The sequence below is a fragment of the Bufo bufo genome, chromosome 3, assembly GCF_905171765.1.
Source record: "Bufo bufo chromosome 3, aBufBuf1.1, whole genome shotgun sequence".
NCBI lineage: Eukaryota > Metazoa > Chordata > Amphibia > Anura > Bufonidae > Bufo > Bufo bufo.
Genome location: NC_053391.1, coordinates 469189102 through 469216898, shown reverse-complemented (window position 1 = coordinate 469216898; position 27797 = coordinate 469189102). Strand labels below are relative to the sequence as shown.

The following is a 27797-nucleotide window of genomic DNA, read 5'->3' as shown; positions in this document are numbered from 1 at the left end:
CAAAACCCGGACTGTCCGGATGGAGTGGGGCCCCAAACTTCTCTCCCCACTCCAGCAACACAGGCCCTAAAAGCCCAGTTTTTTTTCTTTACAAACCCAAATTGCAGAGAAGTCTGTGTAGACCTCTGCTGAACCTTTCCCTGGTTGCTTTTTAACATGACAGAAGTGAGGAACCTTGGGCACACACAGACCCCATCCACTACTTCTCCAGACACTCTGTCACAATACATATCCATGCTTGACTCAGTCCAGCATGTATATGTAGTGTATGGCAGAAAGCTGCTTTCAGACACCTCTCGCAGCAGCTTAATTCTAAAAAAAAACAAAAGTATGGGACAATTGAAATCCAATTGGCCTTATCCTTATATCTCCCAACATCTACTGTAGGGGAGAGTTGAGAAGCCACCATACACATTAGATGGTCACCCAAACATGCCAAAATCTACGAGTTTGGCCATTATAGATCTAATGTGTAATGCCAGCATAAAGCTATGTTCACATCTTTGCTTGGAGACCATGCCAAAAGTTTTGGCAGGGTTTCCATACTTTTTAAAGGCCAGAATAGTGCCACACGCAACACTTTTCTTGCTATCAAAACATCAAAAACATCCACAGAGCACTGATGTTCGTATTATATGTTAGGCTAGTTTAACACTAGCATTAATGAGATCCTTTACATGGGCTGTTTATCGGGAAAGAGCGTTCATAGCAATAATCCATCCAATAATCCTCCATAAGTTTTCTTTTAACATGGGCCAACCAGCGCTCATAATAATGCTCATTTCCAATCATTGCCCAGTGTAAACAGGGCAATGATCAACTGACACAGAGATTTTTATATGAGCATCTCCCTGTGTAAACAGAGGATATACTGCCAACAATATGCAATCTGAATAGGGACAAATGATCTTACTAATGATTTTTTGCCCTTCTTCCAGTTTGCATCAGCCCGCGAGTGCCCCTTGACTTGTTATATCATCATTTAGCACTGTCTTTGTATCAATCAGGTTCTCACTTTGTAAAATTGAAGTTGCTTGTATGTTTATTTATTGCTGAGATCATTACATTTTCTCTTTATAGATTGGAGCTCGAAAAGTTTTCTTGAAATACTGGCAAGCTGATCAACTTAATGACATGTGTGTTCAGCTACAAAGGAAAATTATACTTTGCCAGAAAGGTAAAATATTAGCTGCTTTTAATGAATATTAATTGTCTTATTATTAAGCATTTGTTAGTGCTTTTTTGATTTTGAGAAACTTTACCTACACACATGGAGCAGCAGTTTCAGTGCTACTGCAGAACACTTGATCAGAGGGAGTACAGGGTTGTCGACTCCTGACTTCCCAACTACTGACGATAGGCAATCAATATGAAAGGACTGGAAAACCATGTTAAATGCTACAATTCTGAATGGCTACAGCTACTACTTGAGAAGCATACTAAAGACAAATTTACACATTTTCCATGCTCAAAGATATATTAGATTGCTCCTAATGGTAGCTGACTGCTGTCAGAAGTCCTAGTGCTAATAGTTTCTGTCAAAGCTCTTTCTTGAAATAGGTTGTCTCAACTGTACTTGATCAGAACAGGTCTTGATGCTTTGTAGGCAAAATGACAGAAAGCAGAAAGCTGGCAAAATGGTGAAATTATAAGTTGCATACAATTATCTTACTCAATGAATAACCTTGGTATGAATAAAACCAGAAATAAAATATTAAACATATCTATAGCTGTAAAAACTAATTGATTTACTTGTACTTTCATTCTATATAAAGCCTAAAGAACATTACAGCACCATTTTATAGTTCTCTCTCCCTTGAGAACGAGGAAGTATATTGGTAGATAGTTACAATGACAACAATGAAATGCAGCCATATCTTGAGTTGAAATAAACAGAGACGTAATACCTGACTTTTTACAAAGTAAATAATTATCTGTCACCAGTATATAACTAAAATAAAGGTAATGTCAATATGTATGCACACAAGTCCCACACTTCTTATCTTGTGAGTTCTACGTGATAGGGAGAACCTGCGCACAATTTGGTAAATAAGCAGTAACAGCTGATTGTAGCAGACAATAGCACAACATTTATTTTACTAATTGCAGAGCAGGTATATATTTAATGCCTTCTTTTGTATTGTTGAAGTACAATACAAGATTATTTATTGTAAGAGTTGCTTACAGTGTAAATATACAGTCAGGTCCATAAATATTGGGACATCAACAAAGTTCGAACATTTTTGGCTCTATACACCACCACAATGGATTTGAAATGAAACGAACAAGATGTGCTTTAACTGCAGACTGTCAGCTTTAATTTGAGGATATTTACATCCAAATCAGGTGAACGGTGTAGGAATTACAACAGTTTGCATATGTGCCTCCCACTTGTTAAGGGACCAAAAGTAATGGGACAGAATATTAATCATTAATCAAACTTTCACTTTTTAATACTTGGTTGCAAATCCTTTGCAGTCAATTACAGCCTGAAGTCTGGACCGCATAGACATCACCAGACGCTGGGTTTCATCCCTTGTGATGCTCTGCCAGGCCTCTACTGCAACTGTCTTCAGTTCCTGCTTGTTCTTGGGGAATTTTCCCTTCAGTTTTGTCTTCAGCAAGTGAAATGCATGCTCAATCGGATTCAGGTCAGATGATTGACTTGGCCATTGCCTAACATTCTACTTCTTTCCCTTAAAAAGCTCTTTGGTTGCTTTTGCTGTATGCTTTGGGTCTTTGTCCATCTGCACTGTGAAGCGCCGTCCAATGAGTTCTGAAGCATTTGGCTGAATATGAGCAGATAATATTGCCCGAAACACTTCAGAATTCATCCTGTTGCTTTTGTCAGTAGTCACATCATCAATAAATACAAGAGAACCAGTTCCATTGGCAGCCATACATGCCCACGCCATGACATTACCACCACTATGCTTCACTGATGAGGTGGCATGCTTAGAATCATGAGCAGTTCCTTTCCTTCTCCATGCTCTTCTCTTCCCATCACTCTGGTACAAGTTGATCTAGGTCTCATCAGTCCATAGGACGTTGTTCCAGAACTGTGAAGGCTTTTTTAGATGTTGTTTGGCAAACTCTAATGTGGCCTTCCTGTTTTTGAGGCTCACCAATGGTTTACATCTTGTGGTGAACCCTCTGTATTCCCTCTGGTGAAGTCTTCTCTTGATTGTTGACCTTGACACACATACACCTACCGCCTGGAGAGTGTTCTTGATCTGGCCAACTGTTGGGAAGGGTATTTTCTTCACCAGGGAAAGAATTCTTTGGTTATCCACCACAGTTGTTTTCCATGGTCTTCCGGGTCTTTTGGTGTAGCTGAGCTCACCGGTGCGTTCCTTCTTTTTAAGAATGTTCCAAACAGTTGTTTTGGCCACGCCTAATGTTTTTGCTAGCTCTCTAATGGGTTTGTTTTGTTTTTTCATCCTAATGATGGCTTGCTTTACTGATAGTGACAGCTCTTTGGATCTCATCTTGAGAGTTGACAGCAACAGATTCCAAATGCAAATAGCACACTTGAAATGAACTCTGGACCTTTTATCTGCTCATTGTAATTTGGATAATGAGGGAATAACACACACCTGGCCATGGAACAGCTGAGAAGCCAATTGTCCCAATACTTTTGGCCTCTTAACAAGTGGGAGGTACAAATGCAAACTGTTGTAATTCCTACACCGTTCACCTGATTTGGATGTAAATACCCTCACATTAAAGCTGACAGTCTGTCCTCAAAGCACATCTTGTTTGTTTAATTTCAAATCCATTGTGGTGGTGTATAGAGCCAAAAATTTTACAATTGTGTCGATGTCCCAATTTTTATGGACCTGACTGTATATGGTGATTGTTTAATATCTATGGTGGAATTAAAATTAAAGTGGAATTAAAAATACCAAAAATATAATTTAACCTATGATATTTAAAAATATGTTTAACATTAAAAACATGATTTAACCTATAGGTAATAAGGGTAATATTTGAAGTCAGTTTTCCTTGAGTCTGCGTTGTTATACCTGGCACCAAATCTATCAAATGGCACACGTTTGTTAAATTGGCTAGTCTTTAAACCTAACACTTCCATCCAGAAATGCTACTTCAGTTTATTACATCAACCCTATTGAAGTTTCTTTAGGACTTTTTTTGCGACTTTCCACTCTTGATTGAAATTCATTAACATAGCTAACCATGTCAACTTTTCCGCCTACTTTTCAAAAAGTCGTACAAATTTTGCACAAGTGACCTCAAAAGTCACAAAAGTTCTATTTTGCCACTTTTTGAATACAGAATTCTAGAGTGTAGGACTTGATAAATCCCCCCCATGTCTTTTATGTATCTAAATTTTAAAAACACATTCGGTATATATAAAATATCATCCTTCCAGTCAGATGAGAACAATATTTATTAACTTTAAAGTATTTATTATATATGTACGGCATGCTTCTATATGTAATGTAGCCTTTCCAATTTATGTTACTTATTTTTATTTATTACCATAGTTGTGAGAAGGTTTTTAGCCCGTCAACATCTCTGTCAAAAAATGAGCATTAAACAAAGTGAGGATACTTGTATTGAAGACTTTCTACTCACTGTGGAGAACCTAGGACAGAATGCCTACCACTCTCTGGTTATTCAGAATGCATCTGACATCACCCGTGAGAAAGACAGACTTCGCATTGATCCAGATGTAAAAAATGATGACACAACAGGATCGTCTGTTAATAAGAAAGACATTTCTTCCAGGTATTTGTTCAAGTGATATAGACATTTTTTTTTAAATGTCACGCTGAGTTAACGCTAAAGCTTACTTCTTTATTCTAACTTTGGTGGAGTTTGGCAACTGAATTCAGCATAGCGAAGGCTAGTGACCATGAAACTTATTATATGTTGGACTTAGATTAAAGAAGCTTTTTCATGATGACATCCTTTTTTCTTTATCAAGAAGCCGGTGTGGTGATCAGCTTATCTCTGAATCCAGATTCTTTAACCTATGACCTATCACCTATGACCGTTCCTAAGGGTAACAAAGTAAATACCGATCTATATTCCCATAAACCCTAAGTGCAAACATAAGGTAAACATACCTAATTACAATCGGAGGGTGTAGAGGTGGTGTCAATCTTTGATACGCGTTTTGCGTATTATGGCTTCCTCAGAAATATAGATCGGTATTTATTTTGTTACACTTAGGAACGGTCATAGGTGACCCCACAGCATATTAAAGAGGACCTTTCACCGATTCTTACCCTATGAACTAACTATACAGATATGTAGAGCGGCGCCCGGGGATCTCACTGCACTTACTGTTATCCCCGGGCGCCGCTCCGTTCTCCTGCTATGCCCTCCGGTATCTCCGCTCACTAAGTTATAGTAGGCGGAGATACCAGTCCCTAAGTTATGGTAGGCGGAGTCTGCCCTAGCGCTGGCCAATCGCAGCGCAGAGCTCACAGCCTGGGAGGTTATTTTCTCCCAGGCTGTGAGCTCTGCAATGCGATTGGCCAGCGCTAGGGCAGACTCCACCTACCATAACTTAGAGAACGGAGATACCGGAGGGCATAGCAGGAGAACGGAGCGGCGCCCGGGGATAATAGTAAGTGCAGAGAGATCCCCGGGCGCCGCTCCACATGTCTGTATAGTTAGTTCATAGGGTAAGAATCGGTGAAAGGTCCTCTTTAAGGATTGCAGTGTGCATCATATGATTTAGCTGTAGGTCCGTTTCGCGTAGGGTTACTAATATTATTACAAATTGCCTATCTCTCCCGATTTTACTAATATTCAGAGGGAGTATTAGAGATTGTGTGCAGTTGTTTTTCCCTACTATCATGTTTTTGCTGTGATTTTTACTTTTTAACTTTGTATTTAATAAAAGTTGATTTTTATTCATCAAGGTGTTTTTGCACTCCATTTGGGGTTGTGTTTAATAGTGTACAAAGAAGTGCACCGATGCACTTCATCTGCTGAAGTAATTAGGACCATTAGGTGATTATAATATTAATAATTGTACTTGACTGCTGTTCGGTATTTCCCAACCATGTTTATCTTCATCTCAATGAGAGCTCTACATTCCCTGAAAACTACTGGTCTATGAAATCTTATTGTTGCTTTTCAAATAAACATTTTAAAATACCAGTTCCATATCATGAGCAATTTAACTGTTACTTAGGGATCTTTATTTTTTAATTATTTAAAATGTATTTTTTTGCTTTTTAAATATCACCTGAGAAGAAGGTGCACCCTGTACCCCTTCTCAATCTTGCCTTTCTAAGTGCTAAGTCTAATGTCCCATTTCATCTCATATTTCTGCAAAATAAATATGTAGACACCAGTAGTTTCCCTTTGAAATATTAGTTGATCATTTGGGACTCCGGCAGGAAGAACTCCTGCAGTCAGGTCTATCTATCTATCTATCCTCCTCAACATTGAACTTGAAATACCAAAAAGGGCAAGCCTTAAGGTCATGCAAATTGAGGAAGTAGCAGGTGTTGTTAATATCTTATGTTGAATAATAACAAATATAGATGAATATTTCAGCTTACCACAGCCCTAGTTGTAGTTCCATGTTCTTCCCCTTGCATCAGAGCGGTGCTTTGGATCTCTGTGTTGGCTCTAGTTCATACACTTGTGCATAACAAACTTCTGGCACTCGCCTCCATAAAAGCAGATGCTTTCATTCAGTCATATTAAAAATACCATCCACAGCTACAAAAATAAATAAAACGGACTTACATGTTTCAGATAAGCACAAACGTATCCTTTGTCATGACCAGACCATGAGTAAGGATACGTTTGGGATTATCCGAAACATGTAGGTCTTTTTTAGTCATTACTAGAGTTGAGCGGACACCTGGATGTTCGGGTTCGGCAGGTTCGGCCGAACTTGAAAAAAAAGTTCGGGTTCGGGACCCGAACTTGAACCCGAACCCGAACCCCATTGAAGTCAATGGGCACCCAAACTTTTGGGCACTAAAATGGCTCTAAAATAGTCCTGGAAAGGGCTAGAGGGCTGCAAAAGGCATCAAAATGTGCTTAAGAGCATGGCAACTGTTCTGCAAACAAATGTGGATAGGGAAATTACTTATAATAATATAAAATACAGAAAAATTTAAAATAACAATCTAGATCTAGGAGTAGGAGGTTGAGGAGGCGGTGGATGGGTGGATGTGGCAGTGTAGGTTGACGTGGCGGTGTAGGTGGAAGCGGCGGTGAAGGAGGAATAGGTAGCCAACACTGATTTGTGTTATTTATTTATTTTTTTAATTGGGGTATCCCCCAAAATATTGGGACATATAACAAAATAAAACAAAGAATAAGTGCACTTGAGTACAAGAATGGATGGTTGAGGCTGGTATAAATGTTTATTCTGCATAAGGTACGGACAAGTCCTGTGGGATCCATGCCTGGTTCATTTTAATAAACGTAAGCTTATCAACATTGGCTGCGGCCTGTGATAATGCTCTCTGCCGTGCTAAACACACGTTCACACTATACACTGGCTGCAGGGCAGGTCAGCACCTCCAAGGTTGACAAAGCTTTTCCACATTTTGGCCATGCTAACCCTGTCTTCTCAGGTGCTGGCGGTGCCCCAGCTGCGTTGGCGACCTCTTACTCCTCCACTGCCTTCGCCTTGTGCTTCCACTGTGCCCCTGCTGTCAGGTGGGAATGCCATCAGCAGCGTGCGCTTGTAGTCGCGCATCTTCCGATCAGTAACAGATGTTTTCACAAAATTTAGTTCCCTGTCAGCAATGCAGAGCAGGGGTTCATTCACGGCAAAAGGGGGTTCATGTCACCCAGCAATAGAACAGACGATTTTGAGAGAACGAGGCACATTTCACCCAGGCACAGCAGGGGTTCATTCATGGCAAAAGGGGGATCTTGTCACCCAGCAATACAACAGAGGATTTTGAGAGATTTAGGCCCCTGTCACCCAGGCACACCAGGGGTTCATTCACCGCAATAAGGGGTTCATGTCACCCAGCAATAGAACAGAGGATTTTAAGAGGTTTAGGCCCCTGTCACCCAGGCACAGCAAGGGTTCATTCACATCAAAAGGTGGTTCATGTCACCCAGCAATAGAACAGAGGATTTTGAGAGATTTAGGCCCCTGTCACCCAGGCACAGCAGAGGTTCATTCACGGCAAAAGGGGGTTCATGTCACCCAGCAATAGAACAGAGGATTTTGAGAGATTGGCACTTTTTAAAATAGTCCTTGAAAAGGCTAGCAGCGGTTCTCAACCTAGGGGTCGCGACCCCTTTGGGGGTCGATCGGCCCTTTCCGGGGGGTCGCCTGAGGCTTCCTATTGTGGGTCGCCCGCACAACGGCAGCGGCCCCTTATCCTCGCGCACAGGAAGTGATGTCCTAACACTGCCTGTGCTTGAAGGAGCCTGACGTCTGGACGGGTAAGTCGGGCCGCCTGTCTGCTGAGGTCTGAGTTTTTTTGTTAATGACACCGCCGCTGAGCACCACTGCCACCAATGATTTAATTGAGCCTGGCTGAGTCTGGCTAATTTTATTTTAATTATTAGGCTGAGCAAGGCTTAATTTATTTGGGGGGACATGAAGCACCGCTGATTTATTTATTTGGGGGACCCTGAGCACCATTGATTTATTTATTTGGGGGAAACCTGATGCACCATTGATTTATTTATTTGGGGGAAACCTGATGCAGCACTGATTTATTTGGGGGTACCCTGAGCACCGCTGATTTATTTATTTGGGGGAGACCTGAAGCCCCGCTGATTTATTTATTTGGGGGACCCTGAGCACTTCTGATTTATTTATTTGGGGGACCCTGAGCACCATTGATTTATTTATTTGGGGGAAACCTGATGCACCACTGATTTATTTATTTGGGGGTACCCTGAGCACCGCTGATTTATTTATTTGGGGGAGACCTGAAGCCCCGCTGATTTATTTATTTGGGGGACCCTGAGCACTTCTGATTTATTTATTTGGGGGACCCTGAGCACCATTGATTTATTTATTTGGGGGAAACCTTTATTTATTTGGGGGGGACTTGAAGCACCACTGATTTATTTATTTAAGGGGTACCCTGAGCACCGCTGATTTATTTTTTATTTTTTGGGGGGGGGTACTGTGAGCACCACTGAGTTATTTATTTGAGGGGTACTGTGCGCACCACTGATTTAATTTTTTAGGGGGTATTTGTTGTTTATTATTTATTTTAAAGTTATTTATTTGGTTTACAAATATTTTGTATTTATGCTAAAGTTCTGTGGTTATGAATGAATACTTGTGTATTTGAATTAACATTTGGTGCATTGGTGTCTGTGCGTGTTTTTGGTGGGTCATCATAACAGTAGCAAAATTAGTTATGACGTAGCAAGGAAAAAAATTGTAATGGTTGGGGGTCACCACAACATGAGGAACTGTATTAAGGGGTCACGGCTTTAGAAAGGTTGAGAACCACTGGGCTAGAGGGATGTAAAAGGCGGTAAAATGTGCTTAAGAGCATGGCAACTGCTCTGCAAACAAATGTGGATAGGGAAATAACTTAAAATGAAATAAAATAACTAAAAATTAGAAATTATTAACCTGCAACTCAGAGAAGGAGGTGGATATGGAGTCGGAGGTTGAGGAGGCGGTGAATGTGGTGTTGTAGTAGGTGGAGGGAGCAATGGAGGAGGAACAGGAAGCCAACAATGTTTTTTTTATTTTTTTATTGTGGTAGGTAAGACCCCAAAATATTGGGACAAATAAAAAAAAAGAAAACAAAGAATCATTGCACTTGACTTGAGTACAAGAATGTATGTTTGATGGTGGTATAAATGTCTATTCTGCACAAGGTACAGACAAGTCTTGTGGGATCGAAGCCTGGTTCATTTTAATGAACGTGAGCTTGTCCACGTTGGCTGTGGACAGGCGGCTGCATCTGTCTCTAATGACGCCTCCTGCCGTGCTAAATACACATTCAAAGAGTACACTGGCTGCAGGGCAGGCCAGCACCTCCAAGGCATACAGGGCAAGCTCTGGCCATGTGGACAATTTGGAGACCCAGAAGTTGAATGGGGCAGAACCATCAGTCAGTACGTGTAGACGTGTGCACAGGTACTGTTCCACCATGTTGTTCAAATGCTGCCTCCTGCTAACACGCTCCATATCAGTAGTTGGGGTGGTTGTTGCAGCGAGGTGACAAAGCTTTTCCACATGTTGGCCATTCTAACCTTGCCTTCTGAGGTGCTGGCGCTGACACAGCTGCGTTGGCGACCTCTTCCTCCTCCCCTGCCTTCACCTTGTGCTTCCACTTGTCCCCCGGCGTCAGTCGGGAATGCTCTCAGGAGCGCGTCTACCAGCGTGCGCCTGTAGTCGCGCATCTTCCGATCACGCTCCAGTGAGGGAATTAAGGATGGCACATTGTCTTTGTAACGGGGATCCAGCAGGGTGGTCACCCAGTAGTCAGCACACATTAAAATGTGGGCAACTCTGCAGTCATTGCGCAGGCACTGCAGCATGTAGTCGCTCATGTGTGGCAGGCTGCCCAGAGGTAAGGACAAGCTGTCCTCTGTGGGAGGTGTATCGTCTGCGTCCTCCGTATCCCCCCAGCCACGCACCAGTAATGGGCCCGAGCTGCGTTGGATACCACCCCGCTGTGAACATGCTTCATCCCCATCCTCCTCCTCTTCCTCATCCTCCTCGTCCTCCAGTAGTGGGTCATGGCTGGCCAAATTTGTACCTGGCCTCTGCTGTTGCAAAAATCCTCTTTCTGAGCCACTTCTAAAAGACTGGCCTGAAAGTGTTAGAGATGACCCCTCTTCCTCCTCCTCGTCCTGGGCCACATCCTCTTCCATCATCGCCCTAAGTGTTTTCTCAAGGAGACATAGAAGTGGAATTGTAATGCTAATAACGGCGTCATCGCCACTGGCGATGTTGGTGGAGTACTCGAAACAGCGCAACAGGGGACACAGGTCTCGCATGGAGGCCCAGTCATTGGTGGTGAAGTGGTGCTGTTCTGCAGTGCGACTCACCTGTGCGTGCTACAGGTGAAACTCCACTATGGCCTGCTGCTGCTCGCACAGTCTCTCCAGCATATGCAAGGTGGAGTTCCACCTGGTGGGCACGTCGCATATGAGGTGGTGAGCGGGAAGGCCGAAGTTACGCTGTAGAGCAGACAGCCGAGCGGTGGCAGGATGTGAATGCCGGAAGCGCGCACAGACGGCCCACACATTATGCAGCAGCTCTGACATGTCGGGGTAGTTGTGAATGAATTTCTGCACCACCAAATTCAGCACATGCACCAGGCAAGGGATGTGCGTCAAACCAGCTAGTCTCAGAGCTGCAACGAGATTTCGCCCATTATCGCACACCACCAGGCCGGGCTTGAGGCCCACTGGCAGCAGCCACTCGTCGGTCTGTTGTTCTATACCCCGCCACAACTCCTGCGCGGTGTGGGGCCTTTCCCCCAAACACATCAGTTTCAGAATGGACTGCTGACATTTACCCCTGGCTGTGCTGAAGTTGGTGGTGAAGGTCTGTCGCTGACCAGATGAGGAGGTAGTAGAAGAGGAGGAGGAAGCCGAGTAGGAAGAGGAGGCAACAGGAGGCAAAGAATGGTGCGCCAAACAGCTCTCCGCCTGGGGCCCAGCCGCCACTACATTTACCCAGTGTGCAGTTAGGGAGATATAGCGTTCCTGGCCATGCTTACTGGTCCACGTATCTGTGATTAGGTGGATCTTGCCACAGATGGCGTTGCGCAGTGCACACTTGATTTTATCCGAAACTTGGTTGTGCAGGGAGGGCACGGCTCTCCTGGAGAAGTAGTGGCGGCTGGGAACGACGTACTGTGGGACAGCAAGCGACATGAGCTGTTTGAAGCTGTCCGTCTCCACCAGCCTGAATGACAGCATTTCAAAGGCCAGCAGTTTAGAAATGCTGTCATTCAGGGCCAGCGATCGAGGGTGGCAAGGTGGGAATTTACGCTTTCTCTCAAAGGTTTGTGAGATGGAGAGCTGAACGCTTCCGTGTGACATGGTGGAGATGCTTGGTGACTTGGTTTTGAAGGTGCTTACTCTACTGCAGCCAGTGTCTCGCATGTAGATGCCTGGTCATGCAGGTTGTGCTAAGGTTCAGAACGTTAATGCCTCACTTCAGGCTCTGATGGCACAGCGTGCAAGCAACTTGTGTCTTGTCATCAGCATATTGTGTGAAGAAGTGCCATAATAAGTAACTCCTTGAAGCTGCCTTTGGTGTGCTCGGTCCCTGGTGATGGTGGCCAGTAGCAGGCGAACTGTTTTGGCGACGGCTGCTCTGCTTTTGCACCCTGCTCCCACTTTTGCTATGCTGTTGGCTCGGTCTCACCACTGCCTCTTCCTCCGAACTCTGAAAGTCAGTGGCATGATCTTCATTCCATGTGGGGTCTAGGACCTCAACGTCCCCTGCATCGTCTTCCACCCAGTCTTCCTCCCTGACCTCCTTTTCGGTCTGCACACTGCTGAAAGACGCAGCAGTTGGCACCTGTGTTTTGTCATCATCAGAGACATGCTGAGGTGGTATTCCCATGTCCTCATCAGGAAACATAAGTGGTTGCGCGTCAGTGCATTCTATGTCTTCTACCCCTGGGGAAGGGCTAGGTGGATGCCCTTGGGAAACCCTGCCAGCAGAGTCTTCACACAGCATAAGAGACTGCTGCATGACTTGAGGCTCAGACAGGTTCCCCGATATGCACGGGGGTGATGTGACAGACTGATGGGCATGTGTTTCAGGCGCCACCTGTGCTCTTTCTGCAGAAGACTGGGTGGGAGATAATGTGAACATGCTGGATCCACTGTCGGCCACCCAATTGACTAGCGCCTGTACTTGCTCAGGCCTTACCATCCTTAGAACGGCATTAGACCCGACCAAATATCGCTGTAGATTCTGGCGGCTACTGGGACCTGAGGTAGTAGGTTCAGTAGGACGTGTAGCTGTGGCAGAACGACCACGTCCTCTCCCTGCACCAGAGGCTCCACCAACACCACCACCATGACAATGACCGCGTCCCTTATTAGATGTTTGCCTCATAGTTAGCGTTCACAAAGCAAAGTGAAAAGTGGTTAAGTATGTTAAAAATAATTAACCGCCAATATAAACCCTGATGTAGTGTATTGCACTCTATTTTTTTTTTAAAACTCTATATGACAGCGGTATTTGTGGCCTAAATGTGACACTCACTTATGTACGTCTTATCCCAGATGTGCAGTATATCAGAGGGTTTTTTCACCCCAGTAACCAAAAAGCCGAATTTCTGGCCTAAATGTGACAGTCACTTATGCATATCTAATCCTAGATGTGCAGTATATCAGAGGCTTTTTCACCCCAGTAACAAAAAAGCCGTATTTCTGGCCTAAATGTGACAGTCACTTATGCAGGTCTAATCCTAGATGTACAAAGAAAAGAACACAAATGCAATAGCACTCTGCGACCAGCACTCCGCCCTGCCTCCATGCTGGATGTTGAATGAGGCATTGGTGTACATTTTGGCCAAAGCGTAATAAGCCACTCACCACGTCAAGGTCGCCTCTATGAGTGGTCCCTAACACTAGTTCCTACCTGTTTATGGGCCATGACAGCCACACAAAGTCCAGAGAGCGCAGGTACAGCATGAACGCCAGGCACACTCTGCTTTTAACCCCGTCCGGTGCCGTTACAGCTTTCATCGGATCCAGGGATGCAAGTACCAACATGCATGCTGAGCCCACTATATACTTCTCCTGGAGCCAAATGGCCACTGGTAGGCCCTGTAGAAGTAGACTCAGTTTTATACTGACTTTAAAACCAGCCTCCAGGGCAGACTAGCTGGTCAGGTGTGCATGACTGCATGGAGATCGCCACGCCTCCAATATATACTACAAAGAAAAAATTCGGGTATTCAGTCAGCACAACCCTATGTGCACATCGCTATGGCGAAATACATATACAAAGAAAAGAACACAAATGCAATAGCACTCTGCAACCAGCACTCCGCCCTGCCTCCATGCTGGATGTTGAATGAGGCATTGGTGTACATTTTGGCCAAAGCGGAACGGGGTTAAAAGCAGAGTGTGCCTGGCGTTCATGCTGTACCTGCGCTCTCTGGACTTTGTGCGGCTAATCAATCATGCTTTTGCATCTAATCAACAAAGGGAAAACATTTAGTTTCGTGAAGTCTAGGATGCTCGCACTCAGCTTTACAACCAGATATTCAAAGGATTCCATAGGTTTTAATACCCTGATTTCTACAGAATACAGTAGGGGTGATGGATCAAGCGGTAACAATACTGATTTGGCCCAGTTGATTTTATATCCCGAGATATCGCTAAACTTGTTTTTTAGTTCCATAAAATGAAACAGCTGAGATGTTGGATTCTCCAAGAAGATTAAGATATCATCTGCATACATACTTATCTTATCAGAGGTCCCGTTCATACCAAAACCTTTAATCTTTTCATCCAATCTAATTTTGGCTGCCAGCGGTTCTATAAATAGAGCAAACAGTAAAGGGGAAATGGGGCATCCCTGTCTTGTTCCTCTGAACAACTCTGTATGCTCAGACCATACCCCATTGATATTTATTCTAGCTTTGGGATGATTACCGTATGTGCCGGCGTATAAGACGACTAGGCGTATAAGACGACCCCGGCCCAACTTTTACACTGAAAATATAGAGTTTGGGATATACTCGCCGTATAAGACTACTCCCTGCCAGGCTTCCTGCTCTGCTACATTGCTGCAAGCACCCTGTACACACACAGCTCTGCTACATTGCTGCAAGCACCCTGTACACACACAGCTCTGCTACATTGCTGCAAGCATCCTGTACACACACAGCTCTGCTACATTGCTGAAAGCACCCTGTACACACACACAGCTCTGCTACATTGCTGCAAGCACCCTGTACACACACAGCTCTGCTACATTGCTGCAAGCACCCTGTACACACACAGCTCTGCTATATTGCTGCAAGCACCCTGTACACACACACAGCTCTTCTACATTGCTGCAAGCACCCTGTACACACACAGCTCTGCTACATTGCTGCAAGCACCCTGTACACTTACAGCTCTGCTACATTGCTGCAAGCACCCTGTACACACACAGCTCTGCTACATTGCTGCAAGCACACTGTACACACACAGCTCTGCTACATGCAATACTATACCACCCCCCCGGACGGACTTGTCAGGAGACAGGGAGCCGCAGAGCAGGAAGCCTGGCAGGGACTCGGTGACAGTCTGTGACTCATTCGATTCTTTTAACTACGGTAATAAACTCAGACGATTCTCTTAGTCCCTGCGACTCCTCCCCCTGTGCTGTGAGTCAGTGCTGGACTGCTGGCTGCCTCTGATTGGTTGGACGGCAGGGAGAGGCGGGGCTAGCTTCCACTGTCGGCTCCTATTACACTGCCTGCTGCCGCCCGGCCTGCTACTGAGGTTGTGAGTACAGAGAGGGAGAGGGAGAGGATCGCATAGGAATATATGATAATTCGGGCGTCCTGGCACTGCAGCGCCCGCCATACCCGGCGTATAAGACGACCCCCCACCCTAGAAAATATTTTCTAGGGCTCAAAAGTCGTCTTATACGCCGGTATATACGGTATATAGAATCTGGACCCACTTAATAAAGTATTGGCCCAGATTCATCCTATGCATTACTTTCCAGAGATAATCCCACTCCACCCTGTCAAACGCCTTCTCAGCGTCTAATGACAGGATGGAGCGGGAACCTCCCTCCTCCTCAACCTGCATATTTAGAAAAGCTCTACATATGCTGGATTGTACCAATCTCTTGGGTATAAACCCAGTCTGGTCTGGATGGACTAGCCTGTCTATAACTCCCTTTAATCTATTAGCAAATAGTTTTGCGCAGATTTTATAGTCTGTATTTAACAGAGAGATCGGGCGATATGCCCCTATCTCTCTTTCATCTTTACCCTTTTTTAAAATAAGTGTGATCACAGCTTCAGATTAAGATAAAGAGAGTTCACCAGTCTGGTAGGTTTTGTTTAACACCTGTAGTAACATTGGCAAGATTGTATCACCATACTGGCGATAGATTTCAAACGGGAGCCCGCCAGTCCCTGGAGACTAATTTCCCCGGATGGTCTTGACAGCTTCAGATAACTTCTTTAAATCTATAGGCCGATTTAGTATTTTACAATCCTCCTCTGTTAGTCTGGGAAGATTAATGTTCTCTAAGAACTTTTCAACGTCTCTATCCTGCTGCTTATTATTGTTTGTATATCAGGTTTTATAGTACTTAACGAATTTCCGCTCTATCTCATCCGGGCACGTAGTGCCCACCCCATTTTACAATCTGATATTTTTTATCCTATTAATGTTTTTGGGGTTTTCGATCAAAGATGATAAAAAATTTCCAGGTTTCCCTGCCTGAGCAAAGTCTTTGGCTCCTGTAAAAAAAAAACCTATGTTGTGCTTTTTCTAGCAGATAATTTTTATACTCCAGTCTAGCTTCTTCAAATTGTACTTGTACAGCGGAGTTCGAATTATTAACTATCTCTCCCTGTAGGGACTGGACTCTTCTTTTTAATGCTACTTTATCCGCATACTCTTTTTTTCCCCCCGTTAATCTTGGCTATATAAACTCTGCGCAAAAGCGCTTTAAAAGAGTCCCATACAAACTGCATAGGTGCCGACGGGGCATTCAATAGCCAAAATTCCCGGATCTCATTTGTTATATTTTCCTGCTCCTTAACCAACTTAATCCAGTGGGGGTTTAGTCTAAAGCTTCTCGTTTTCTTCTTATAGAGCCCCATTTTAATCATTACCACTATTGGAGAATGGTCAGAGATCGTGTGTATTTCGTACATAATTTTTGTTACCATATCTAAAAAGTCTAAATTAGCTAAAGCTAGGTCTATTCTAGACATTACTGTATTCGCCCGGCTAAAACAGGAGTATGCTCTTTTTTCACCGTACAAATATCGCCAGATGTCTGTCAATGCCATCTCCCGGCAGTCCCCTATTAGCAGTGTCAGTTTATCTTTATTTGCTTTGCATACATGATCCTTGGAAAATCTATATTCCTCTAGGTTCATTACATCAATAAAGTCCCCAGTTACCAAAACCGGGCACCTTGCTCTAGAGCCAATAAAGTCCGCCAGGTATGACATGACAAGGGAGGAGGAACATACACAAATGCCAATATGCAGACAATACCGTTTAACTGACAGTGCAGAAAAAACAAATCTACCTTCTGGGTCAATTCTGTGGACAATTGGAATATAGTCCACCTTACTGTGGACATACACACTGACGCCCCCGGGAATAGGCACAGCCGGGACGCCGGTCTGCAGTTGGCCTTAGAAGGCACCACGGGAATTGACGAACTGTCGGGACAAACAAAGGTAAGCCCACGAGGTGGGTTATCAGTACTGATTAAAAGGATCTTGTTGACCGGTTATTAGAATCCTCATAAAAGGACAAAATCCATAATTAATCTGATACCAACTAATTGCTATATTGGCTACACACATTGTTTATTTTTCCAACACTGCAGTGAGACATTGTGAATACATTGTTGCAACAAAGGATACTGAACAGCGATTCTAGATTCACAATATAATGCAAGCAGCCGATTTGATGTTGCCATGCCTCAGAACGCATAATTAATTGCTAGCTATTTATCTCGAACCACTATACTTTTATACAAATTGGGTGTAATATTTTATAATTGATATTTTATTTTAGATTTTAACATATTATGTCTGTAATAAACATATTTGTAGTTCAGACTTTGCCCATGTTGGTCCATATGTAAAGTGTGCGAGTCTTCCATTTTAAGTTATATTTTTTTGAAGGGTGAATCAATTTAGATATGAGCACCTGACCGTGATTGTGAGGAGGTGAGCTATTTTCATATAGACTTTACTGAAAATCTATATTCCTCTAGGTTCAGTACATCATTAAAGTCCCCGGTTACCAAAACCGGGCACCTTGCTCTAGAGCCAATAAGTCCGCCAGGTATGACATGACAGACATAGAAAAGGGAGGAGGAACATACACAAATAGAGATGTCCCGAACTATTCGCCGGCGAACATCGCATGTTCGCGTTCGCCACGGTCCGCCCCCTATACATCATCATTGAGCAAACTTTGACCCTGTACCTCACAGTCAGCAGACACATTCCAGCCAATCAGCATACCCTCCCTCCCAGACCCTCCCACCTCCTATCAAAAAGCAAGGACAGCATCCATCTTAGATTCATTTGGAAGCTGCAGTGTCACAAATTTGACTAAGTTGTAATCGCAATGCGATTAATCCAGGTTATATTAATCGCATTTCGAATTCAACTTAGAGCTGGGTTCCTAATGGTTGTATTGCTAGAATATAACGAAGATTGAGAATATAGTGCTATAATCGTTATATTCGTCAATTCTAGCAATACAACCATTAGGAACTCAGATCTAAGTTGTAATCGCAATGCGATTAATACAGGTTATATTAATCGCATTTCGAATTCAACTTAGAGCTGGGTTCCTAATGGTTGTATTGCTAGAATATAACGAAGATTGAGAATATAGTGCTATAATCGTTATATTCGTCAATTCTAGCAATACAATCATTAGGAACTCAGATCTAAGTTGTAATCGCATTGCGATTAATGCAGGTTATATTAATCGCATTGCAAATTCAACTTTCCACACTCTGCGTCAACTACATAAGTCCAGGTGTTAGTCCCCTTGAAACAACTTTTCCATTACTATTGTGGCCAGAAAGAGTCCCTGTGGGTTTTAAAATTCGCCTGTCTATTGAAGTCTATGGCGGTTCGCACGTTCGCGAACATTTGCGTAATTTGGCGTTCGCCGTTCGCGAACGGAAAATTTTATGTTCGCGACATCTCTATACACAAATTCCAATATGCAGACAATACCGTTTAACTGACAGTGCAGAAAAAACAAATCTACCTTCTGGGTCAATTGGAATATAGTCCACCTTACTGTGGACATACACACTGACGCCCCGGGAATAGGCCGAGCAGCAAGCATGGTAATCATATTTTGCCCATTTCCTTTTTGCAATGCTAATATTCTCATATGTGAGATGCGTTTCAAGGAGACATATAACCGCTGGAAGATGCCTCGCCACTACGTCAAACATGACCACCTGTTTCGCTTTCTCGGCCATTCCCCGTATATTCCACGTGAATATTCTATTCATGTGTCTTCATACTCAGCACTACGTCCGCCGCATCCGCCACGATGGGGGGGAAGGGAGGAGGGAGAGAGAGAGCATCCTATAGTGACCACCAAGACCCCATCAACCCCATCCCACCCCACCCTCACTTGGTCAGACGAGCCGGACGGTTCACTTAACTCTTACACTTTGCCCTCCCCCCACCTATCAACCCCACCTCGGTCTCCATTAAGTATTACATTACCTATAAATCAGGGACCTATCCCCAGACCATCCAGCCACTCCCATACTTCATCTGGTTGGTTAAAAAAATTAGCTTGATCCAGGTATATCAATCATTTTCGTAGGGTAGTAGAGGGAGTATTTGATCTTAGCTGCCGCCATTCTCTTCTTGACCTCTCTAAATTGGAGGCGTTTTTCCTGTGTTGCCCTCGAATAGTCCGGATATATTCCAATTTCCCTCCCATTATACTCCAGGGGAAGTAGAATTCTTTTATTTTTCATAACATCATCTCTATCCCGAACATTTATCATTTTGGCCAAGATTGCTCTTGGGGGATCCCTACCGGGGGCTGTTTATTTGGTATCCGGTGGGCCCTCTCCACCGAAAACCCCATAGACAGTCTATCCACTCCAAACACTTCTAATAACCATGGCGTATGTTCAGTCTGCGAGATCTATCCTCCATTTCAGTGACTCTTTCCTGTAATGAGTTATTTTCAGTTTCTAGCGCCCCCATTCTATTCTTAATCCCATTCATCTCTCTCTTTAGCTCTTTTGTGACCAACTGGAGAGCTTTAACTTTCTCACGTACTTTATTCATCTCATCTTTGATTAAGGACAAATCAGTTTGGACTGTAGTAATTTTAGCGGACAGATCTCCCAATGCCTGGTTCGACTGCTGAACCGCATTCAGGATATCTGTCAGCTTCTTATCCACTATATCTATCCTCTCTTCTATTATTGCATGCTTATCACTCTTTCCCTTTTCTCCATCACCAATCCCCTCTATATTTGGTGGGTCTGTCAGATCAATTTTATTCTCCCTGTTACCCTTCTAGTTAGTCCTGGTCTTGTATTGCGGTGACTTAAAAAAATTGTCCATTTTTGATACTGGGCTACCGCCACTTGCACCCAGAGACTTCCTACCTGGGACCTTTGCTGGCATTATATTTTAAAACATACAGCATTAACAATATTAGGGGAAAAAAAAAAAAAAGGAAAAGGGAAAAAAAGCAAATAACAATCTTGACTCCTGAAAATAGGTTACTAAATATTAAAGTTTAGGGTAAGTCAATATATCAGGAGTATTCCTCAGGTCCCCAGTTTCGTCCACACCCCTAATGCCATAGGGGGGACAATACCAAGTCCACATGAGACGGAGACCTCTTCATCCGGGCCAGAACAGGGGGAACAGTACAGAGTTGCGGCAGATTATAAAACATAACAGTCCAAAATATAACGTAGATAATTAAACACAAAAGATTCCTCAGCCAAGGGGGATAGCATGGGAAGTAGCAACAATGTTAGCAGGTAGTTATTTTGACTATCCCCCTCTCCCCCCTGCCAATGAATATTCAATAGCAGGTATTGATAAGCCAAAGGAGGTTAACAGAACAGGTGTTAGTAAATGTTAATAGATACTGGTTTTACTTATATTTTTGGTTTCCTGATGAAATACATGGTTAGTCAAAAAGAAAGTTCATCAACCAAAAGGGTTAACAAGGCAGATGTTAACTTATTTTGATTTTAGTTGTTTTAGGTGCCAGTACCAGTACATAACAGCCCCCAGTAGCCTTATAGCAGCCCCCAGTAGCCTCTCCACCAGCCCCCAGTGCCTCTCACCAGCCCCCAGTGCCTCTCAATCAGCTCCCAGTGCCTCTGACCAGCGGCCCCCCAGTGCCTCTCCATCAGCCCCCAGTCAGTGCATCTCCATCAGCCCCCAGTCAGTGCCTTTCACCAGCCCCCAGTTCTTTTTCCATCAGCCCCATTGTGCCCTCCCCGGTGTTAAAATCATTGGTGGGCAGTGCACCCTCCGGTATAAAAATCATTAGTGGGCAGTGCTCCCCCCCCCTGTATTAAAATCATTGGTGGGCAGTGAGTCCCCCCTCCCCAGTATTAAAATCATTGGTGGGCAGTGCGCCCTCCCGCCCTCCCCCCCTTCCCAGTATTAAAATCATTGGTGGGCAGTGCGTCCCCCCCTCCCCAGTATTAAAATCATTGGTGGGCAGTGCTCCCCCCTCCCCAGTTTTAAAATCATTGGTGGGCAGTGCGCCCCCCCTCCCCCACATCATTGGTGGCAGCGGCAGTTCTAATCGGAGTCCAAGCAGTGTAATGCTGGGGCTCCGATCGGTTACCGTGGCGGCCAGGACGCTACTGAAGTCCTGTCTGCCATGGTCAGTTAGTCAGCAGCATACTTACATGCGCTGTGGCTGCCCGGCGCTCCTTCTTCTTGTAACTTTTCACAGGTCTGTGCAGTGCATTGCTTATGCTTATATCAGAACTGCTGCTGCCACCAATGATGGGGAGGATGGGAGGGAGGCCGCCCCCTATCGTACCGCCCCCTATCGTACCGCCACCAACTCGCCACATGAAATGTATTTATTTTTTAATACTCAGCCGGCGGCCCGGGCCCCCAGTGGCGTAGGGCCCCATAGCCATTGCTATGGCTGCTATAGTGATCCCTATGCCACTGTATACATGTCTAGCCTGAGATGTCAGCTATTCAATGTTGCATGTCCTACTGGTTGGGAGAACAATAATGAACTGGAATGACAGCAGGAGGGACATAGAGGTGCACCTGTGCAAAGACAGATCATTGGATTAGAAGAATGACGTGTAGTGATCCATTCAGCACTGCAAGTGAAATTAGACATCACATCCCAAGCCTAAGGTACAAACCATCAGAAGGCTTTTGCATGACACTGGTCTATGAGCTAGACATCCAGTTACAGTTTTTCAATTGACTTTACACCTCTGCTCTCAAAAGCTATCATAGTGCACAGCTAGATAGCACAGAAGGCTGGAATGGAGGTCTATCCGCTTCAGCAATGAGTCCCACCTTTGTCTCAGACACATTGATAGCAGGAAATTGGTCTGGAGACCATGTGGGCAATGCCATGAAAAGGCTTTCACAAAGGAACATCATACTGATCCTATTCCTGGGATTATGGTGTGGGTGGCATAATGTACATTAGCCAGACCCCTCTAGTCTTTATTTCAGGTACATTAACAGCTGGGAGTTACATTGGTCTGGTCATGGAACTAGTAGTACAGCAATTTCTTGAAGTTTTCCAGGAACCGTTTTTCAACAGGACAGTGCCCGGTCATGTTGCTTGTGCTACTGTAAGCAGCCTCCATGGCCTAAGCATGCTACCATGGCCTGCAGTGACTCTGGACTTGTCTCCCATTGAGCACATCTGGGAACTCATTGGTAAGCAATTGCAAAGTGAGTTGCCAGCAGCGGCCCTTTGATGATTTTCCTGCCCATTCAGCGTGTCCTTAGACAACCATAAATAAACTCATTGATAGCATGCCAATGTGTGTATTTCTGTACATGGTGCTCATACTCAATGCTGAATAAATCAACATGTTTTAAATATTTAGGGGGTCATTTACAAACAAATATATGCCACTTTTATTGCGTATATCTGGAGCAGATTTCTGTTTCATGCTATGTTCCGGTATAATCTGCTACTTCTTCCCCGCTCGCGCTAGGTCTAAATAAAAAGGGCATGGTGTGGATGGGGAAGGCCGTCTCATTCATCATTGAATACATCATTGTGGTGGATACATTGAAGTAACTGTATGTAGAGGCCAGCGCCTCTACATAATTTTGTCGATCCAACACCAGCGCAGGGGCTTATTAAGACTGGCGTTTTCCTTCTTGGTAATTTCAATGTTAAGCAGAGTATCTATTTATCTATTTATTTTTATTTCAAATGCTCTGATCTAGCAGTCCTGAAGTTTCTGAATTTTAGGGTACATTAACACATGAAAAATAAAGAAATAAAACGGAAAAACTATCATTTTTCATGGTCATTTTGAATCAGTGTGTGCATCCATTTGCTGAACCTTCATCCGTGTTTAATGGCAGTTATGCATCTGTTTGGTTACAGTTTTTAATGGTTATTAAAAATGGTCATTAAAAAAAATCTATTTTATATCCCAAGTCCTACAGTGCCTGAACATCCTTACAGAGATTGCAACTGCATGCTAATAATGCAGATGTGGGAGTGGGGAGCCTGCTGTCAGTAACAGATAGGCTAGGACTACAAATCCCCTATAATATCAAAACAACATTTACAGAAAGGGGATGTAACATTGCAAAAATGAATTTATTGATCGAATGGAACAAAAAAAAAATGATGGCTTTCAAAGACGCATGTGCTCAAAAAAGCAAACATACATCTGGTAGGTTAGAAGGGGTAAATGGCCCAGTTTTGAACTGGTTAAAAAATGTGTAAGCCAACGTGTAAGCAAACGATTAACAATGTAATTTGGTGTTCATTAAAAAACTGCAAATTTAGTTAAAGAGGACCTTTCACCGATTCTTACCCTATGAACTAACTATACAGATAGGTAGAGCGGCACCCGGGGATCTCACTGCACTTACTATTATCCCCGGGCGCCGCTCCGTTCTCCCGCTATGCCCTCCGGTATCTCCGCTCACTAAGTTATAGTAGGCGGAGATACCAATCCCTAAGTTATGGTAGGCGGAGTCTGCCCTAGCGCTGGCCAATCGCAGGCTGTGAGCTCTGCAGTGCGATTGGCCAGCGCTAGGGCAGACTCCGCCTACCATAACTTAGGGAACGGAGATACCGGAGGGCATAGCAGGAGAACGGAGCGGCGCCCGGGGATAATAGTAAGTGCAGAGAGATCCCCGGGTGCCGCTCTACCTATCTGTATAGTTAGTTCATAGGGTAAGAATCGGTGAAAGGTCCTCTTTAAAAGGGTTATCTGCCATGGACATGCACTATTACCTCTCATTCATTCTCTGTCTGGATGTGATGTCTTCAATAGACAGAGTTGGGGGACTGAGAGTGAGAGCGAGGGAGTAAGGGTCCCAGAGATAAGACCGACATCTATCAAATTTTTATAGCATATCCTCTGGATATACCATTAAAGTCAAATGTGGGAAACCTATTTACTATTATTATTGCACTTTTTTACTAGAATTATTATTATTCTTTACTTTTTCAGAACTGATGAAATTAATGTGAAGGTTTTGGAAAGTCGTCTTGTAGGATATCGTTCCACGCCAAATCTTTTTCATTCTTCTTCTGTGATTGCTCCATTTACTACTGGGAGCTTGTCTCGCTCAGCATCTGGTGCATCAGCAAGGTCCCTTTCACTACATACAGTATTAAGTTTTGATGATGGTGGTAATCTACTGTCACCTCGGAAACAACCTCCTCCAAAACCAAAGAGAAATCCTACTACAAGATTAAGTGCGTCATATGAAGCTGTTAGTGCGTGTCTTATAGCAGCTACTAAGGAAATTGATAATGATGGTAAGTTAAGTTACAGACAGCTAGAAACAACTGATATTTGTAAGAAGCATACAGCTACTTTGATGGCTCTTTGGCTTCCTGAGATGTTGAATAGTATGTCTTAAATATTTTCTTTCTTGCAGCAATTTAAATCATTCATCTTAAATAGGTTTTCCAGGAATTAAATATTGATGCTCTATCTTTAGGATAGGTCAGCAATTTCTGACCTGATTCTTGTCACTTACACTGAACAGCTGTTGAAAGGGATCATGGCACCCATTCTACGTCTGCAGCCTCTTCCTTGGACTGTCATGTCATCTCCATTTGTCACAGGGTCTTTCATCAGTTCCCTTCAAGTGAATGAGAAAAAGCTGCAAAACTAAGCACAACCACTATAAAATTGATAGCTCTGTGCTTGATATACTATAAAGAGGCTGCAGAGCTTAAACATCTGATTAGCGTGGGTGGTGGGAATCAAAACCCATCAATCTGATATTGATGTTCATGTGTTCAATTAATGCTATTGAGACTGTACCTTTCTTTTAGATGGCTTGTTTTATTACCAACCACAATTACAAATGAAGATGATATTTATTTATTTATTTATTTTTTAGCTTTATCTCGGCCAAGACCACATAGCGACGATTATAGCACAATGAAAAAAATACCACCACCAAAACCAAAGAGAAGTCCTAATACAAAACTAAGTGGCTCTTATGAAGAGATATGTGTGCACAGCTTAGAAGGAAAACCATTAAGTATGTTAATCAGAAAAAGTCATCGTGATTTTGGGACCATGCAAAGGGCAGCTTCTGTAGATGGGCCTCACCAAAGTAATCTAACTTTGTATATGTCACGAGAAGAAGATGAAGATGAACCCGTATATATTGAGATGGTTGGAAATGCCAAGAAGAAATGTTCCACTGAGGCCAACAGTCCAGAACAGGGAGAAGCGGTCTATGAAGAAATGAAATATTTCCATCCTGATCAAATTAATAGCAATACAGTTACAACTGGGGGTTCACAGATATTTTTGCGGAATATAAACTTAGCTAAAGTTGAAGGTTACAATGTCAGTAAAAAGGAGGATGTGCAGTTCAAGGAACCATGTGATATTCCAGCTCCATTTCCAAACCTCCTTCCTCATAGACCTCCCCTTCTGGTGTTTCCCCCAGCTCCAGTAACTTGCTCTCCTGCTTCTGATGAATCGCCTTTGACACCACTTGAAGTTATAAAACTTCCTGTTCTTGACACAAATATTAACTATGCTATACAGTCTGAATCTTCCAGTCCTTTATCGCCTCAGTGTTCAAAACATCAAAAGGGAGAAAATGAAAGACCATCATCACCAGCTTTAACTGTGTTCAGTGTATCAAGTAGGATGTCTCCACCTTCTACTCCCCCAGTACCAACATCAGCTTCTTACCAGTCCTCAACACACTTTGCTTTTCCCACAGACACCCCATATGCATTGTTAATTAATACAGCTAAAAAGACTATAAATTCAGAGACACTAAGATCTTTGTCCAGATCTAGCCCTGTTTTAACTGATGGTTCAAGTAGCACAATGACCAAATTGCCCTTTTCTTCTCCAGTGAAAATTGCACGAACAATACAGAATAAATCTCCTTCTTCATTCACAACCAGTGTCAATAATGCAAGTCAAGTTACTAGCCCACTTGATGAGTTGACTACGTTGTTTAATTCAGGAAGAAGTCTACTGAGGAAATCTGCTGCTGGCCGGAAGATTCGTGAACTTGAAGGTATTTTATTGAGACATCCAGTATTATCAGTTTCTTTCAAGTGAATATATTTCCCCCTTTGTTATATATTTTAATTTTTTGTATTAACAAATCAGGTATAAATGAGCTGATGGTGTCACTTTTGAGTTACTTTTTAATACTGAGTAGCATAGCAGTGTTCTGATATGTGTAGCCCCAATCTTTGTTTTATGTTATTATAGGGGTTATCTGGCATTGTTGCCAAAAATGACCAGAGTCCTCCCTGAACATAAAACAAACCACCTACCAGTCCCACAGGACCAAGAAGTGGCTTGGTTCCGTGACCATCACAGATGATCACAGGCTTCAGTGGTCATAGCAGTGATGTTCTGTTCTAGCTGCTGTAACTTCTGAAGCCTGTGACTGATGCAGCGGTCACAGGACCAAGCAGTTTCTTAGTCCTGCTGGGAACAGAAGCTACTAGGAATGGAAAAGCAGTGGGAACATGGACAAGTGAGTGACTCTTTTATGTTCAAGGGGACGATGCCAGTGTTTGTCAGCTCCAAAGCTTGACAACCGCTTTAAGCAAAACTCAGAACTATTACTATACTACAGGGTGGGCCATTTATATGGATACACCTTAATAAAATGGGGATGGTTGGTGATATTAACTTCCTGTTTGTGGCACATTAGTATATGTGAGGGGGGAAACTTTTCAAGATGGGTGATGACCATGGTGGCCATTTTGAAGTTGGCCATTTTGAATCCAACTTTTGTTTTTTCAATAGGAAGAGGGTCATGTGACACATCAAAAAAAGTTTCAGGTGCTGCACATCTCGTATCTTCACAGCATAGACGATTGCCTTCAGATGGTACGAGATGTGCAGCACCTGAAATTACGGATACTGGAAGCCTGTGCTAGCATTTCTCCTGCGGTGTTGCTATCAGTGTGTGAAGAGTGGGAGAAGAGGATTGCATTGACAATCCAACACAATGGGCAGCACATTGAACACATTTTATAAGTGGTCAGAAACTTGTAAATAACTCATGAAAGAATAAAGGTACGTTAAAACCAAGCACATCATTGTTTTTCTTGTGAAATTCCCAATAAGTTTGATGTGCACATCTCGTAACATCTGAAGGCAATCGTCTATGCTGTGAAGATACGAGATGTGCAGCACCTGAAACTACGGATACTGGAAGCTTGTAATAAGTTTGATGTGTCACATGACTCTCTTCCTATTGAAAAAACAAAAGTTGGATTCAAAATGGCCGACTTCAAAATGGCCGCCATGGTCACCACCCATCTTGAAAAGTTTCCCCCCTCACATATACTAATGTGCCACAAACAGGAAGTTAATATCACCAACCATTCCCATTTTATTAAGGTGTATCCATATAAATGGCCCACCCTGTATAATCTATTCTGTGTTTTATGAATTATTTCAC

The 27797-nt window shown here is 43.4% G+C and overlaps 1 protein-coding gene across 1 annotated transcript in view; it reads left to right on the top strand.

The window, feature by feature from the left end:
* Positions 1 to 27797, top strand: part of MYO16 (myosin XVI) — a 441642-nt gene that overhangs the window by 294771 nt on the left and 119074 nt on the right. The window contains exons 28-34 of the mRNA XM_040422330.1: positions 1081 to 1177; positions 4509 to 4752; positions 17031 to 17102; positions 17891 to 17961; positions 19176 to 19388; positions 24457 to 24648; positions 25242 to 26390. Of these exons, the coding sequence (XP_040278264.1) occupies positions 1081 to 1177; positions 4509 to 4752; positions 17031 to 17102; positions 17891 to 17961; positions 19176 to 19388; positions 24457 to 24648; positions 25242 to 26390 (2038 nt within the window). The remainder of the gene's footprint in view (positions 1 to 1080; positions 1178 to 4508; positions 4753 to 17030; positions 17103 to 17890; positions 17962 to 19175; positions 19389 to 24456; positions 24649 to 25241; positions 26391 to 27797) is intronic.